Genomic DNA, 15,288 nt, shown 5'->3' on the forward strand with positions numbered 1-15,288 from the left:
GCTTGGTCCGCATTGCCGGCAGTAAGTCGGACACGTTTCCAGTGAGGGTTGGACTCCGCCAAGGCTGCCCTTTGTCACCGATTCTGTTCATAACTTTTATGGACAGAATTTCTAGGCGCGGTCAAGGCGTTGAGGGGATCTGGTTTGGTGGCTGCAGGATTAGGTCTCTGCTTTTTAAACATGATGTGGTCCTGATGGCTTCATCTGGCCAGGATCTTCAGCTCTCACTGGATCGGTTCGCAGCTGAGTGTGAAGCGACTGGGATGGGAATCAGCACCTCCAAGTCCGAGTCCATGGTTCTCGCCCGGAAAAGGGTGGAGTGCCATCTCCGGGTTGGGGAGGAGATCTTGCCCCAAGTGGAGGAGTTCAAGTACCTCGGAGTCTTGTTCACGAGTGAGGGAAGAGTGGATTGTGAGATCGACAGGCGGATCAGTGCGGCATCTTCAGTAATGCGGACGCTGTATCGATCCGTTGTGGTGAAGAAGGAGCTGAGCCGGAAGGCAAAGCTCTCAATTTACCGGTCGATCTATGTTCCCATCCTCACCTATGGTCATGAGCTTTGGGTTATGACCGAAAGGACAAGATCACGGGTACAAGCGGCCGAAATGAGTTTCCTCCGCCGGGTGGCAGGGCTCTCCCTTAGAGATAGGGTGAGAAGCTCTGTCATCCGGGGGGAGCTCAAAGTAAAGCCGCTGCTCCTCCACATCGAGATGAGCCAGATGAGGTGGTTCGGGCATCTGGTCAGGATGCCACCCGAACGCCTCCCTAGGGAGGTGTTTAGGGCACGTCCGACCGGTAGGAGGCCGCGGGGAAGACCCAGGACACGTTGGGAAGACTAAGTCTCCCGGCTGGCCTGGGAACGCCTCGGGGTCCCACAGGAAGAGCTGGACGAAGTGGCTGGGGAGAGGGAAGTCTGGGCTTCCCTGCTTAGGCTGCTGCCCCCGCGACCCGACCTCGGATAAGCGGAAGAAGATGGATGGATGGATGGAAGATAAATAAATTAAAAACATTTTCTTGAATAAAAAAGAAAGTAAAACAATATAAAAACAGTTACATAGAAACTAGTAATTAATGAAAATGAGTAAAATGAACTGTTAAAGGTTAGTACTATTAGTGGACCAGCAGCACGCACAATCATGTGTGCTTACGGACTGTATCCCTTGCAGACTGTATTGACATATATTGATATATAGGGACAGCGTGGCGCAGTGGAAGAGTGGCCGTGCGCGACCCGAGGGTCCCTGGTTCAATCCCCACCTAGTACCAACCTCGTCATGTCCGTTGTGTCCTGATTAAGACACTTCACCCTTGCTCCTGATGGGTGCTGGTTAGCGCCTTGCATGGCAGCTCCCTCCATCAGTGTGTGAATGTGTGTGTGAATGGGTAAATGTGGAAGTAGTGTCAAAGCGCTTTGAGTACCTTGAAGGTAGAAAAGCGCTATACAAGTACAACCCATTTATCATTGATATATAATGTAGGAACCAGAATATTAATAACAGAAAGAAACAACCCTTTTGTGTGAATGAGTGTAAATGGGGGAGGGAGGTTTTTTGGGTTGGTGCACTAATTGTAAGTGTATCTTGTGCTTTTTATGTTGATTTAATAAAAAAATTAAAAAAATTAAAACGATACCGATAATAAAAAAAACGATACCGATAATTTCCGATATTACATTTTAAAGCATTTAACAGCCGATAATATCGGACATCTCTATTTTCATGTCTTCCTTTGAGCGATATTTCCCGCATCTACTTTGTTTTAGCAATCAAAACATTTTCAGTTGTTTTTATCGTTCTTTGGGGGGACGTTGTTGATTGTCATGTTCGGATGTACATTGTGGACACCGTCTTTGCTCCACAGTAAGTCTTTGCTGTCGTCCAGCATTCTGTTTTTGTTTACTTTGAAGCCGGTTCAGTTTTAGTTTCGTTCTGCATAGCCTTCCCTAAGAATTTTCTTAGGGGCACTTACCTTTTGTTTATTTTTGGTTTAAGCATTGGACACCTTTTTACCTGCACCCTGCCTCCCGCTGTTTCCCACATCTACAAAGCAATTACACGGTTACTCTGCCGAGCGCTAGACAGCACCGACACTCAACAACAACACATCATTTGCAGACTATAATTACTGGTTTGCAAAACATATTTTTAACCCAAATAGGTGAAATTAGAGAATCTCCCACGGCACACCAGACTGTATCTCACGGCACACTAGTGGTTGAAAAACACTGCACTAAACGATTGCTTGGTTTTTCTCGTGAAATGTGTACCTGAGAGTTCGGCCATTAGCGTGTCCGTGTCTCCGTATTCAAACTCCAAGTTGGGAGACTCCATGGAGCTCTGCAAGGAACAGGAAGAAAGAACGGAAGGATAAAGCTCACTTTTAGGATGACATATTGCCAACACTCATACTCAGCAGGTAACACAGGACTGACATACAATGGTCTGCATGCAAATATAAATATGCAAATATGAGGGCGTAAAAAAAAAAAAGTGACTCAGAGCGTAGGATAGTTGGTTTACCTTTTGGGTAGGACTCTTCCCTAAGGGATTATGCAAGACAGCTTCTTGTTAATTAGCAGTTGTCAAACCTAGAATGTGTTTAATGCAATGAAAATCATTAATTAATAATGCTGCTTAAATAATAATGACTGATTTTTAGCCACGTTTTAATGTTGTTTGTGACATTAGGCAACAATACTAGTACTGAGGTACTATATGTCTTGGGGTCGGCAACCCGTGGCTCTTTAGCGCCGCCCTAGTGGCTCTCTGGAACTTTTTAAAAAAATGTATGAAAAATAGAAAAAAATGAGGGGAAAAAAAATGTTTTTGGTTTTAATATGGTTTCTGTAGGAGGACAACCATGACACAAACCTCCCTAATTGTTATAAAGCACACTGTTTATATTAAACATGCTTCACTGATTCGAGTATTTGGCAAGCACCGTTTTGTCCTACTAATTTCGGCGGTCCTTGAACTCACCGTAGTTTGTTTACATGTATAACTTTCTCCGACTTTCTAGGACGTGTTTTATGCCACTTCTTTTTCTTTCTCATTTTGTCCACCAAACTTTAAACGTTGTGCATGAATGCACAGAGGTGAGTTTTGTTGATGTTATTGACTTGTGTGGAGTGCTAATCAGACATATTTGGTCACTGCAAGCTAATCGATGCTAACATGCTATTTAGGCTAGCTATATGTACATATTGCATCATTATGCCTCATTTGTAGCTATATTTGAGCTCATTTACTTTCCTTTAAGTCCTCTTAATTCAATTTATATCTCTGTATGAAATATGGCTTTTAATTTTTTGCGGCTCCAGACAAATTTGTTTTTGTATTTTTGGTCCAATATGGCTCTTTCAATATTTTGGGTTGCCGACCCCTGTACTAGTCAATAAAACAGGTAAAATTAATATAGTTATTAAATAAAGTTCCGGTCATAATTCAAAATGTTATTACTTCTAGTGTACATGACAATAAAAGTAGCTAAAAAAATAAAATAATAATAATAATAATTTTAATAAATAATGAATAAAAATAGAATAATAAAAACTGCTGATTAGTTATATATTTAGCAGTAAAAATAGCTCCAATATAAAAAGACAATACATTAAATACTAAATACTTAATACAATTTAGATCATAAAAAGTGATGATTAGTTCTATTTTTGCCAATAAAAATTACAAAACATAACTAAAACCATATAAAATTTTAGTAATGAGTTCCACTGAGTTAAAAAAATATATATACAAATACTGAATAGTGCAGTAGTAGTTTAAAAAAACAATACCAATTAGAATTTAGATCACTAAAATTCTGATTAAATACTTATTAAACATTATTAAACAAGTCTAAAATGTATGTTATATTGATTGGCGACACTAAATTGGCCCTAGTGTGTGAATGTGAGTGTGAATGTTGTCTGTCTGTCTGTGTTGGCCCTGCGATGAGGTGGCGACTTGTCCAGGGTGTACCCCGCCTTCCGCTCGAATGCAGCTGAGATAGGCTCTAGCACCCAACTCCGAACGGGACAAGTGGTAGAAAATGGATGGATGGATGTATGAGTCAATATAATTGCTGAGATGTAATTAAAAATAGAAAACATAGTCCTAAAATAATTAACATTGACATAAAGTGCTGATTAGTTGTATTAAGTAAAATAAGTTAAATATCATCAAGACTATGAAAAATGATACATAAATTGTATTCATCAAATTATTATAATGAGTAATAACATTTTAAAATGAGATAATTTAAAAAAAATACTGACTATTATTGCTATATTAATAAAAAAAAACATGTATACTCATTTCAAAATCTGGATTAGAATTCAACTAGTTAATACAAAGATTTACATAAGTATCCATCCATCCATCTTCTTCCGCTTATCCGAGGTCGGGTCGCGGGGGCAGCAGCCTAAGCAGGGAAGCCCAGACTTCCCTCTCCCCAGCCACTTCGTCCAGCTCCTCCCGGGGGACCCAGAGGCGTTCCCAGGCCAGCCGGGAGACATAGTCTTCCCAGCGTGTCCTGGGTCTTCCCCGTGGCCTCCTACCGGTCGGACGTGCCCTAAACACCTCCCGAGGGAGGCGATCGGGTGGCATCCTGACCAGATGCCCGAACCACCTCATCTGGCTCCTCTCGATGTGGAGGAGCAGCGGCTTTACTTTGAGCTCCCCCCGGTGTGACAGAGCTTCTCACCCTATCTCTAAGGGAGAGCCCCGCCACCCGGCGGAGGGAACTCATTTCGGCCGCTTGTACCCGTGATCTTGTCCTTTTGGTCATAACCCAAAGCTCATGACCATAGGTGAGGATGGGAACGTAGATCGACCGGTAAATTGAGAGCTTTGCCTTCCGGCTCAGCTCCTTCTTCACCACAACGGATCGATACAGCGTCCGCATTACTGAAGATGCCGCACCGATCCGCCTGTCGATCTCACGATCCACTCTTCCCTCACTCGTGAACAAGACTCCGAGGTACTTGAACTCCTCCACTTGGGGCAGGGTCTCCTCCCCAACCCGAAGATGGCATTCCACCCTTTTCCGGGCGAGAACCATGGACTCGGACTTGGAGGTGCTGATTCTCATCCCAGTCGCTTCACACTCGGCTGCGAGAGCTGAAGATCCTGGCCAGATGAAGCCATCAGGACCACATCATCTGCAAAAAGCAGAAACCTAATCCTGCAGCCACCAAACCAGATCCCCTCAACGCCTTGACTGCGCCTAGAAATTCTGTCCATAAAAGTTATGAACAGAATCGGTGACAAAGGGCAGCCTTGGCGGAGTCCAACCCTCACTGGAAACGTGTCCGACTTACTGCCGGCAATGCGGACCAAGCTCTGACACTGATCATACAGGGAGCGGACCGCCAAAATCAGACAGTCCGATACCCCATACTCTCTGAGCACTCCCCACAGGACTTCCCGAGGGACACGGTCGAATGCCTTCTCCAAATCCACAAAACACATGTAGACTGGTTGGGCAAACTCCCATGCACCCTCAAGGACCCTGCCGAGAGTATAGAGCTGGTCCACAGTTCCACGACCAGGACGAAAACCACACTGTTCCTCCTGAATCCGAGGTTCGACTATCCGGCGTAGCCTCCTCTCCAGTACACCTGAATAGACCTTACCGGGAAGGCTGAGGAGTGTGATCCCACGATAGTTAGAACACACCCTCCGGTTCCCCTTCTTAAAGAGAGGAACCACCACCCCGGTCTGCCAATCCAGAGGTACCGCCCCCGATGTCCACGCGATGCTGCAGAGTCTTGTCAACCAAGACAGCCCTACAGCATCCAGAGCCTTAAGGAACATCGGGCGGATCTCATCCACCCCCGGGGCCTTGCCACCGAGGAGCTTTTTAACTACCTCAGCAACCTCAGCCCCAGAAATAGAAGAGCCCACCACAGATTCCCCAGGCACTGCTTCCTCATAGGAAGACGTGTTGGTGGGATTGAGGAGGTCTTCGAAGTATTCCCTCCACCGATCCACAACATCCGCAGTCGAGGTCAGCAGAACACCATCCTCACCATACACGGTGTTGATAGTGCACTGCTTCCCCTTCCTGAGGCGGCGGATGGTGGTCCAGAATCGCTTCGAAGCCGTCCGGAAGTCGTTTTCCATGGCTTCCCCGAACTCCTCCCATGTCCGAGTTTTTATACATAAGTATACATTTGTAAAAATAATGACTATCAATATAATCTATGCACATCAAAAGCCTGTTGGATACTATAACATCAGCTACCAACACCATATTTTAGCAGACATTTTCATTATTGCAATTATATTGTCTGAATTCCTATGTTGGTGGTTTTTTCCTGCTGCTATTCGCCCACTCAGGTTAAGCAAATGCGCCAAACCCACAACAAAGTGGTGTTTTTTTTTTGTGCACGCTCCAAATATGTTGAGACGATCCGAGCTGTGAGATGACTTTAAATTGGATGTGGTATTAAAAATATGGACATAAATTAACGATTTAATATATGATTATAAAAACACACAGATGGAATAGTTTTTCAAAGTTATTTTTCCTGGAAGCTGTCTTGCACATCAGTGTGAAAACATGCACCCCTGCACTCAAGATTTAGTAGACAGATTGCTCAACGGCAACATGGCAGCAGAATGGCACATAAATGAACGAGCGTGTCATTGAAGGCAGCTGAAGGCAGACAGTATCAGCATCAACACATGGCTTTGGTGTTAACACACACACACGCACACACACCACCCTCCTTGAGCCACATCTCCACAAGGCCGCCAGATGAATGTGCTTTAATTCACTCAAATGTGGCGAGCGAAGGGGGAATGATGTCTTGCCCTCCTGGCCCGTGACTTACATTTTTCATGAAGGTATGAACAACAATGGTTCTAATATTTTGCCCATATATGTAGCTAAATAAGTCATCAGGACTCAACACTTTTTTGACAGTCTCAAATCATCTGTAAAGATAGAATGTCTGATATTCAGTAAGACGTATTAGATGTACAAGTGTAGCTATAATGGAGCATCACTGTCTTGTATTGGTTTTATGAGTGATAAAAAAAAAAAATACTAAATGTAAAAAAAACTGAAATAGCAAATAAAATACAAAAAAAAATCATTTGAAAATACATATAATAAAATACAAATCTGAATGAACTAAAATAAAATCTAGAAAATTATTTTTTCAACTACCGTATTTTCCGCACCATAAGCCGCCCTGGGTTATAAGCCGCGCCTTCAATGAACGGCATATTTCAAAACTTTGTCCACCTATAAGCCGCCCCGTGTTATAAGCCGCATCTAACTGCGCTAAAGGAATGTCAAAAAAACAGTCAGATAGGTCAGTCAAACTTTAATAATATATTAAAAACCAGCGTGATGTGGGCGCGCATGGAGTCGTATATCAACATGGACGGAGCTGTGTGAAAAAAGCCACCCGGCCTCTTCGCGTAAACTTACCTTAACCACTCGCTCATCTTTTCTTCATCCATCCATCCCTTCGAGTTAGCTTTTATGATGACGCCGGCTGGAAAGGTCTCTTTTGGCAAGGTCTTCCTTTTGAATATCACCATGGGTGGAAGTTTCTGGCCATTAGCATGGCAAGCTAGAACCACAGTGAAGGATGGCTTCTCATTCCCTGTGGTGCGAATATTCACCGTACGTGCTCCCGTTGTATCGACAGTGCGGTTCACAGGAATATCAAAAGTCAGTGGAACCTCGTCCATGTTGATAATGTTCTCTGGCCGGATCTTTTTTTCAGCTATCTTGTTTTTACAATATGCACGGAAAGTAGCCAGCTTTTCTTGAAAGTCTTTAGGCAGTTGCTGTGAAATAGTAGTCCGTGTGCGGATGGAGAGATTGCGTCTTTTCATGAACCGGAAACCTGTCGCTTAGTAGGAGCCATTTTGTGGTCTTTACAGATGTAAACACACAAAGGAAATGAAACGTAATATCCGCGCGCTTCTTCTTCTTCTACGGGGGCGGGTGGTTGCTTACAGTAGAAGAAGAAGCGCTTCCTCTTCTATGGGGGCGGGTGCTTACCTTGGCGGTTGCTTGCGTAGAAGAAGAAGCACTTCCTCTTCTACGGGGAAAAAAGATGGCGGCTGTTTACCGTAGTTGCGAGACCGAAACTTTATGAAAATGAATCTTAATATTAATCCATATATAAAGCGCACCGGGTTATAAGCCGCACTGTCAGCTTTTGAGTAAATTTGTGGTTTTTAGGTGCGGCTAATAGTGCGGAAAATACGGGTAATTCAGTCATTTAAAATTGACGAAATGAAGAAAGAAAATGTAAACAAGGATAATTAGTTATAATCTATAGTCCTTGAAAATAGAGCAAATATAAATGTAAATAAAAGAATTAAAAACAATACTGCTAATTAAGATTGAGTATAAATTCTGTAAAAAAAAAAGTTTTTAAAAGATATATAAAATATATAAAAACAGTTGTTTTCTACTATTCAATACTGTGCAAAATAATTAAAATAATAAGTGTTTAGATCATTAAAAACATGAATTAGTTGTATGCCTGTTAAGAATACATTAAAACACAAATTTTAAAAATAATAAATTCTCTATTACAACTATAGATTCCACCTGATAAATACATACTATTTAATACAAAATAATTCAAACATTCCAATTTAAGTAAATAAAAATATGTTTTTATGAGTTTCATGCCTGTCTAAGTGTTGGAATAATTGTTTGTAAGTTATCACAAAAGAAATGTTGTATTATGAATGCTGTATTTCAAATGTTGTATTATGAATGCTGTATTTCGAGGCCTAACAAAAGGATGAAGTCTCGGGAAACGCCACTGTGAGTTCAGCACGGACAGATGGCAGGATGTGCTCAACTCCTGGGGGAACTCTCTTTGAAGTGTTAAACGAACTCTCTTTGAAGTAATTCACAAACTCTCTTCCCTCTATTTGGTCAACGCTATTTACGACACGCTGCCTTCTTGAAGTCACTGTGGACAGGAGACGGGAGGGGTTGTCCATTGTCCTCCAACTCTCTTCCAACTATTTGGTCAACGCTATTTACGAGACGCTGCCCTCTTGAAGTCACTGTGGACAGGAGACGGGAGGGGTTGTCCATTGTCCTCCAACACCTGCCCCAGCTGGATCCAGGAAGAGCCAAGCCCGAGAAGTCCTCTTCTTGGACTTCAAAGCGACCAAAAACAATGACTGTTTTACATACCTCCCCATTCCTATTGTGACATATGTTGGTGCGTGAACATGGAAGATCTGAATTAAAAGAGGAGACGAGAACCTTCTTGGTCAGAGCGTGGTGCAGGACTGTGCAGAGAGTACAGTGACCATGTCTTTCCTCAATTGAGTCCAAATTGAATTCTGTCTCTGTTTGATTCCTTGCCTTTTGTCTTGTGTAACAGATGTCCTGTATTTGAACCTGACATCTAATTGGTCCTTCGAGCCGGATTCCAACACGTCTGACGATTCCAGCATGAGTGAGTGAAACCAGAGGACCATGGCAACCAAATCCTGATTGAGGAACTGCTTTTTCTTCATTTCGGGCTGGAATTGAAAGACTGACGGAAAATCCGAGGACAAAAGGAAGGAAGGCAGAGAGCAGTGAGTACGTTTTAAATTGACGAAGAAAGAAACGACTGAGAGAAAGTGTGTGACTGAGGGTTACGACGCATAGACAAACCCTGTAAATTCTAGGCTCTAACAGGTAAAACAAACCCTGTAAATCCTAGGCTCTAACAGGTAAAAAGGCCAAATTAGAGGGACGTCGGAGTCCAACGTCCGTGAGTATTAACATTTTAAATAAAAACTGAATTAAGATAAAAACTGAAGAGGCAAAAGACTGAGGGTTACGACGCATAGACAAACCCTGTAAATCCTAGGTTCTAACAGGTAAAAAGGCCAAATTAGAGGGACGTCGGAGTCCAACGTCCGTGAGTATTAAATTTTTAAATAAAAACTGAATTAAGATAAAAACTGAAGAGGCAAAAAGACTGCAGGTAAACGGAACCGCGAAAACTGGAATCCGTAATATCCATAAACAAACATACTAGGGGGTGTCGGAGCCCACAATAATTTGAAATATCCGTGAACCATTATCCTGGGGACGTCGGAGTCCAACAGACCTAAAATGGTCTATTCAGAATAAAAAACTGAATTTTGTCCGTGAAAAAACAATAAGCTGGAGGGCGATGGGATCCTCATGTAATATACATTGAAATTTCCGTAGATCAATATACTGAAAGGTGTGAATGTGAGAGTGTGTGGGAGTAATCGCCATTAGGCTATCACTCCATATGAAAGTTGTGAGAAGTAAATAGTGGGTTATTGTGGATGCTCTAGGCAAGACACCTCCACTGGGGAACCATCTCCAGTAGAAGCGACGTGTACCACAATAATAAATTAAACCACTATCTTACAACAAAAACAAAAGTAATCCTTATAAGTTTTCGGCTCTGTAGGAGGGGGCGACGGATTACTCCAAATTCTCAAAATGGAAAGAGGGACACAAAGAAACGCAGATCTAATATGGTCTATTACAATCTATTTAAACCAAAATAGAAGACAACAACCACAACGTCAGCGGTTAGACCCTACTGCATGTTGGCGTTGAAGCAGAGAAGGACATTTTGCAAGAAACTGTCCTGGGAAAAAAAAAATCAAAGTAACTCAGCATGACTGTTAAAAGACGACACCAATTAGTCATGTTGTCAGCGTATGCCATTGGTGGTAAGATCGCTGCAAATGTGTTTGTTTGTTTGTTTGTTTGTTAGTGTGTGTTTAAGTGTGTATCTTTCCAGGTACAAATTGTGTAAAAACCCTGGAGGTTCAAATAAAAATAAAAATAGGTTAAAAGAAAAAGCAAATAGGAGAATAATCTCAAAGTGCTAACGTGAGAGAAAAGTAAAAATAAATGAAGAAATGGGGAAAAATCAATAAGAATTAATGCAAAATGAAATAAACTAATGCGAGAGAGAGAGATAATGGGGGTATTGAAATAAGAGATGAAGAAAAGGTAGACTGAAGATATACATGTATGTTTGGATATATAAAGAGCGCTTTTATATATACAAATATATATATGTATAATTAAATAATGGAATAAATAAAAACCTAGATTAATAACTATAATAAGAGTTGAGATGTATAGTATGATAAAATGATAAAGTGGGTTACATGGTTATTAGCTGAGGAAAGAAGAGAGAGAGAAAAAAAAAAAAAGAGAAATCTCTTCAAGTGTTGCTGACCTTTGCCCTAAGAAGTGCACTCACGCCTTCACACACCACCTTGTGTGTGTGTGTGTGTGTGTGTGCGTGGCGCAGTGGGGGAGGTGTGGAAGTGAATTTATTACATGTAAATTTAAAGTAGGTTTAACTTTGAAGTGTAGTATAACATTCTTAAGTTAGATTATGGGAAGAATGTAAATTCAGAGTTTAAAAGTATAGATTAAGTAGCATATAGACAGTTAAGTGAGTTTAAAACATTACTTAAAAAATGCATAAAGTAATATGTATAAAAAGCATTGTCCTGAGGTTCCATGCAGATCTAAACAAAGGCAAAATAATGCACCTTGGATGATAAACAGTTTGAAAAATGCATGTAAAAAGAAAAATAGACTTTGTAAGGCGTTTATCAAATCAAGAACAGAGAATGCTGAAAAACGCTGTAAGAACTACAAAAACAAGTTGACCAATATATTGAGACAAGCAATGAAAGGAATACAAAGAAATTATGAGGATGATGTTGAACAAAAAGGACATCTATGTATGTCCAGACAATAAACCAATCTTACAAAGAAAAATCGGTATAAGTGAGCAGCAATATTGAGCCAAGGTTGAACTCATGGCTCAACAGGAGGGATATGAATGCCCTTATACAGAAGTACTATACTTCCTATAGTTTAATTCTTATAAAAAAAATTGTATAAAACATCTAGGCAATTAACTAAATAAGAGTGAAGGAAAACATTATTGTCTGGTCATAGTAGATGCATTTTCAAAGTAGTTAGAAATATTTCCTAAAGGAAAAGCAGATGTGCTGACAGTAGCAAAAGCATTATGCAAATATTTAGTAAAAATGTACATTAACATTACAAGTACAACAGGACTAACACCATTTGAAAGATAGTGGAAAGACCAACCTGGGTACACTTAGTACATTGTAAAAAGGTCATTTCTGTTGAATCATCCAATAAGGAAAGGGAAGCAAAGTCTGGTAATAGTGTGGACGCACACGATGACTAGAGTTGAGCCAAACCACTGACCTTGGTAGAGGAGTGAATCAGCAGAAATGACACCCCAATGGCTCAGACGGTCCATAAACATATGGGTTAACGATATTGGTACTGGTCGGCCCTGCCCCCCTAATATGGTTCACTTGGGAATCTGAGTAAAATGTAGAACTCAGGAAACAAAATGATACTGCACCCATAGTAAACCCAAACCACTGGCAGAATCAAGAAGTAAAATACACTCATAGGGGAGGTCGTATTAGAAGACGGGCAATGGGAGGATTCGGAGTAACCCCATTAGTGAAAAAAATGCCAGAAAACCCATGCCAGAAAAACAGTAATGGGAAAAAGTATTTGGGATTGTATTTAAAAAGGTCATATAATGGAAAAAAAGTATTTGGAATTGTATTTGTGTTATCAAAGGGACATGTTAACTAGCACACTACAAATTCCACTGTGACAAAGTTGTAAGCATACCATTTGATGGTGTGTCAAAGTTTGATAATAATTGGTTCCTGTTTTGGTAATTAATTTGTTCCTTATGGCGGAGCAAGTGGGAAAGGCTACAAAAACTGATTGTGTTGTATGTATAAGCCCAGACAATTACTCAAAATGAGTCAAAAAAAAAAAAAAAAAAAAAGTTGAATTGAAGTAATGAGCAAAACAAAATTGACCCTGTAACTAAGGAAACAAAGCAGAAACCAATATTTGATAAACATGTGACAAAAGCTAACTATACCTGCATTTACATGCTAGGCTCTGGACAACAGTTAGGAAATTTATCATTGGATAACTGCTTACACATAGTAAATGTATCAATATTTGTACCAGTATCACGAGGAGATGTGTGGTGGTGGTGCGGTGAGGAAAGAATCTATGACCGATTACCGCAAAATGTAACAGGATATTGTGCTCTGATCACACTGCTCCTGCCCACCTCCATATACCCCACAACAGCACAAAAATTGTTAACACGCCTGAACAGTTTGATACCTAAACATTGGAAAATAACTAAACGTGATATGACCTGGCAAAGTGTTGGAGATCCAACTTATATCGATGCAATAGGTGTCCCAAGAGGTGTACCTGACGACTATAAATTGGTAAATCAAGTTGCAGCTGGATTTGAATCATTTGTCTGCTGGTGGTGTACGATTAACAAGAATGTTGACAGAATAAACTATGTCCACTACAACGTACAGAGATTGGGAAATTGGACACAGGCTGGACTTGAAGCAGTCGCTGATCAACTCGCCGCCACCTCCCTTATGGCCTTTCAAAACCGTATGGCGCTGGACATGTTGTTAGCGGAAAGAGGGGGTGTGTGCGCAATATTTGGTGAACAGTGTTGCACGTTCATACCAAACAACACCGATGCAGAAGGTAGCCTGACCAAAGCACTGGAAGGCCTTCGCACCCTCAACGGTAAAATGAAAGAGCACTCAGGCATAGATACATCTATGTGGGATGGGTGGATGGACGGTTTCGGCAAATACAAGTCTTTGGTATCATCAATTCTAGTATCTATGGCCGTGTTTGTAGCAATACTGACGTTGTGTGGATGTTGTTGTATTCCCTGTCTGCGTTCTCTGCTTAACCGTCTGATTACCACAGCGATTAGCCCAGCAGATGATAAAGCTGTTCAGATGCACCTCCTGGCGGACGATAAGGAAGATGAATCTGATGATGGGGATACCTACCTGGATGGTGTTCCTGATCTGTTTCCAGACCCAGTAACGATGAGAAAAATTGATGTTGAACTCTGAGTGTAAACATAACTTGGCCCTAGGAAAATGAACCATTAACTGAAAATCGCAAGAAGAAGTTATTGGGGATGAAGAGAATCTGGGGAGGTTTTTGTGATAAACAGGGGGGAAATGTTGGAATAATTGTTTGTAAGTTATCACAAAAGAAATGTTGTATTATGAATGCTGTATTTCAAATGTTGTATTATGAATGCTGTATTTCGAGGCCTAACAAAAGGATGAAGTCTCGGGAAACGCCACTGTGAGTTCAGCACGGACAGATGGCAGGATGTGCTCAACTCCTGGGGGAACTCTCTTTGAAGTGTTAAACGAACTCTCTTTGAAGTAATTCACAAACTCTCTTCCCTCTATTTGGTCAACGCTATTTACGACACGCTGCCTTCTTGAAGTCACTGTGGACAGGAGACGGGAGGGGTTGTCCATTGTCCTCCAACTCTCTTCCAACTATTTGGTCAACGCTATTTACGAGACGCTGCCCTCTTGAAGTCACTGTGGACAGGAGACGGGAGGGGTTGTCCATTGTCCTCCAACACCTGCCCCAGCTGGATCCAGGAAGAGCCAAGCCCGAGAAGTCCTCTTCTTGGACTTCAAAGCGACCAAAAACAATGACTGTTTTACATACCTCCCCATTCCTATTGTGACATATGTTGGTGCGTGAACATGGAAGATCTGAATTAAAAGAGGAGACGAGAACCTTCTTGGTCAGAGCGTGGTGCAGGACTGTGCAGAGAGTACAGTGACCATGTCTTTCCTCAATTGAGTCCAAATTGAATTCTGTCTCTGTTTGATTCCTTGCCTTTTGTCTTGTGTAACAGATGTCCTGTATTTGAACCTGACATCTAATGATACACAAAAGCACACATTTAGAAGCTACTTAAATAGCAGGTAAAATTTAGAAAATATTTTGAAAATCAATCAATCAATGTTTATTTATATAGCCCTAAATCACAAGTGTCTCAAAGGGCTGCACAAGCCACAACGACATCCTCGGTACAGAGCCCACATAAGGGCAAGGAAAAACTCACCCCAGTGGGACGTCGATGTGAATGACTGTGAGAAACCTTGGAGAGGACCGCATATGTGGGTAACCCCCCCCCCCTCTAGGGGAGACCGAATGCAATGGATGTCGAGTGGGTCTGACATAATATTGTGAGAGTCCAGTCCATAGTGGATCCAACATAATAGTAATATGAGTGATAAAAAAATAAATAATACTAAATGTAAAAAAAAAAAAAATAGCAAATAAAATACAAAAACAATCATTTGAAAATACATATCATAAAATAAATATCTGAATGAACTAAAATAAAATCTAGAAAATAAT

At 41.2% G+C, this 15,288-nt stretch overlaps 1 protein-coding gene across 6 annotated transcripts in view; it reads right to left on the bottom strand.

The window, feature by feature from the left end:
• strip2 (striatin interacting protein 2) overlaps positions 1-15,288 on the bottom strand; it is a 118,898-nt gene that overhangs the window by 100,778 nt on the left and 2,832 nt on the right. For all 6 annotated transcript variants that reach the window (XR_009815329.1, XR_009815327.2, XR_009815328.2 and 3 more), the window contains exon 2: positions 2,267-2,336. Coding sequence is in view for 3 of the 6 variants with exons in the window: in XM_061961373.2 (XP_061817357.1) it covers positions 2,267-2,336 (70 nt within the window). In the remaining 3 variants the exon portion in view is untranslated. The remainder of the gene's footprint in view (positions 1-2,266; positions 2,337-15,288) is intronic.

The sequence above is a fragment of the Nerophis lumbriciformis genome, linkage group LG05, assembly GCF_033978685.3.
Source record: "Nerophis lumbriciformis linkage group LG05, RoL_Nlum_v2.1, whole genome shotgun sequence".
NCBI lineage: Eukaryota > Metazoa > Chordata > Actinopteri > Syngnathiformes > Syngnathidae > Nerophis > Nerophis lumbriciformis.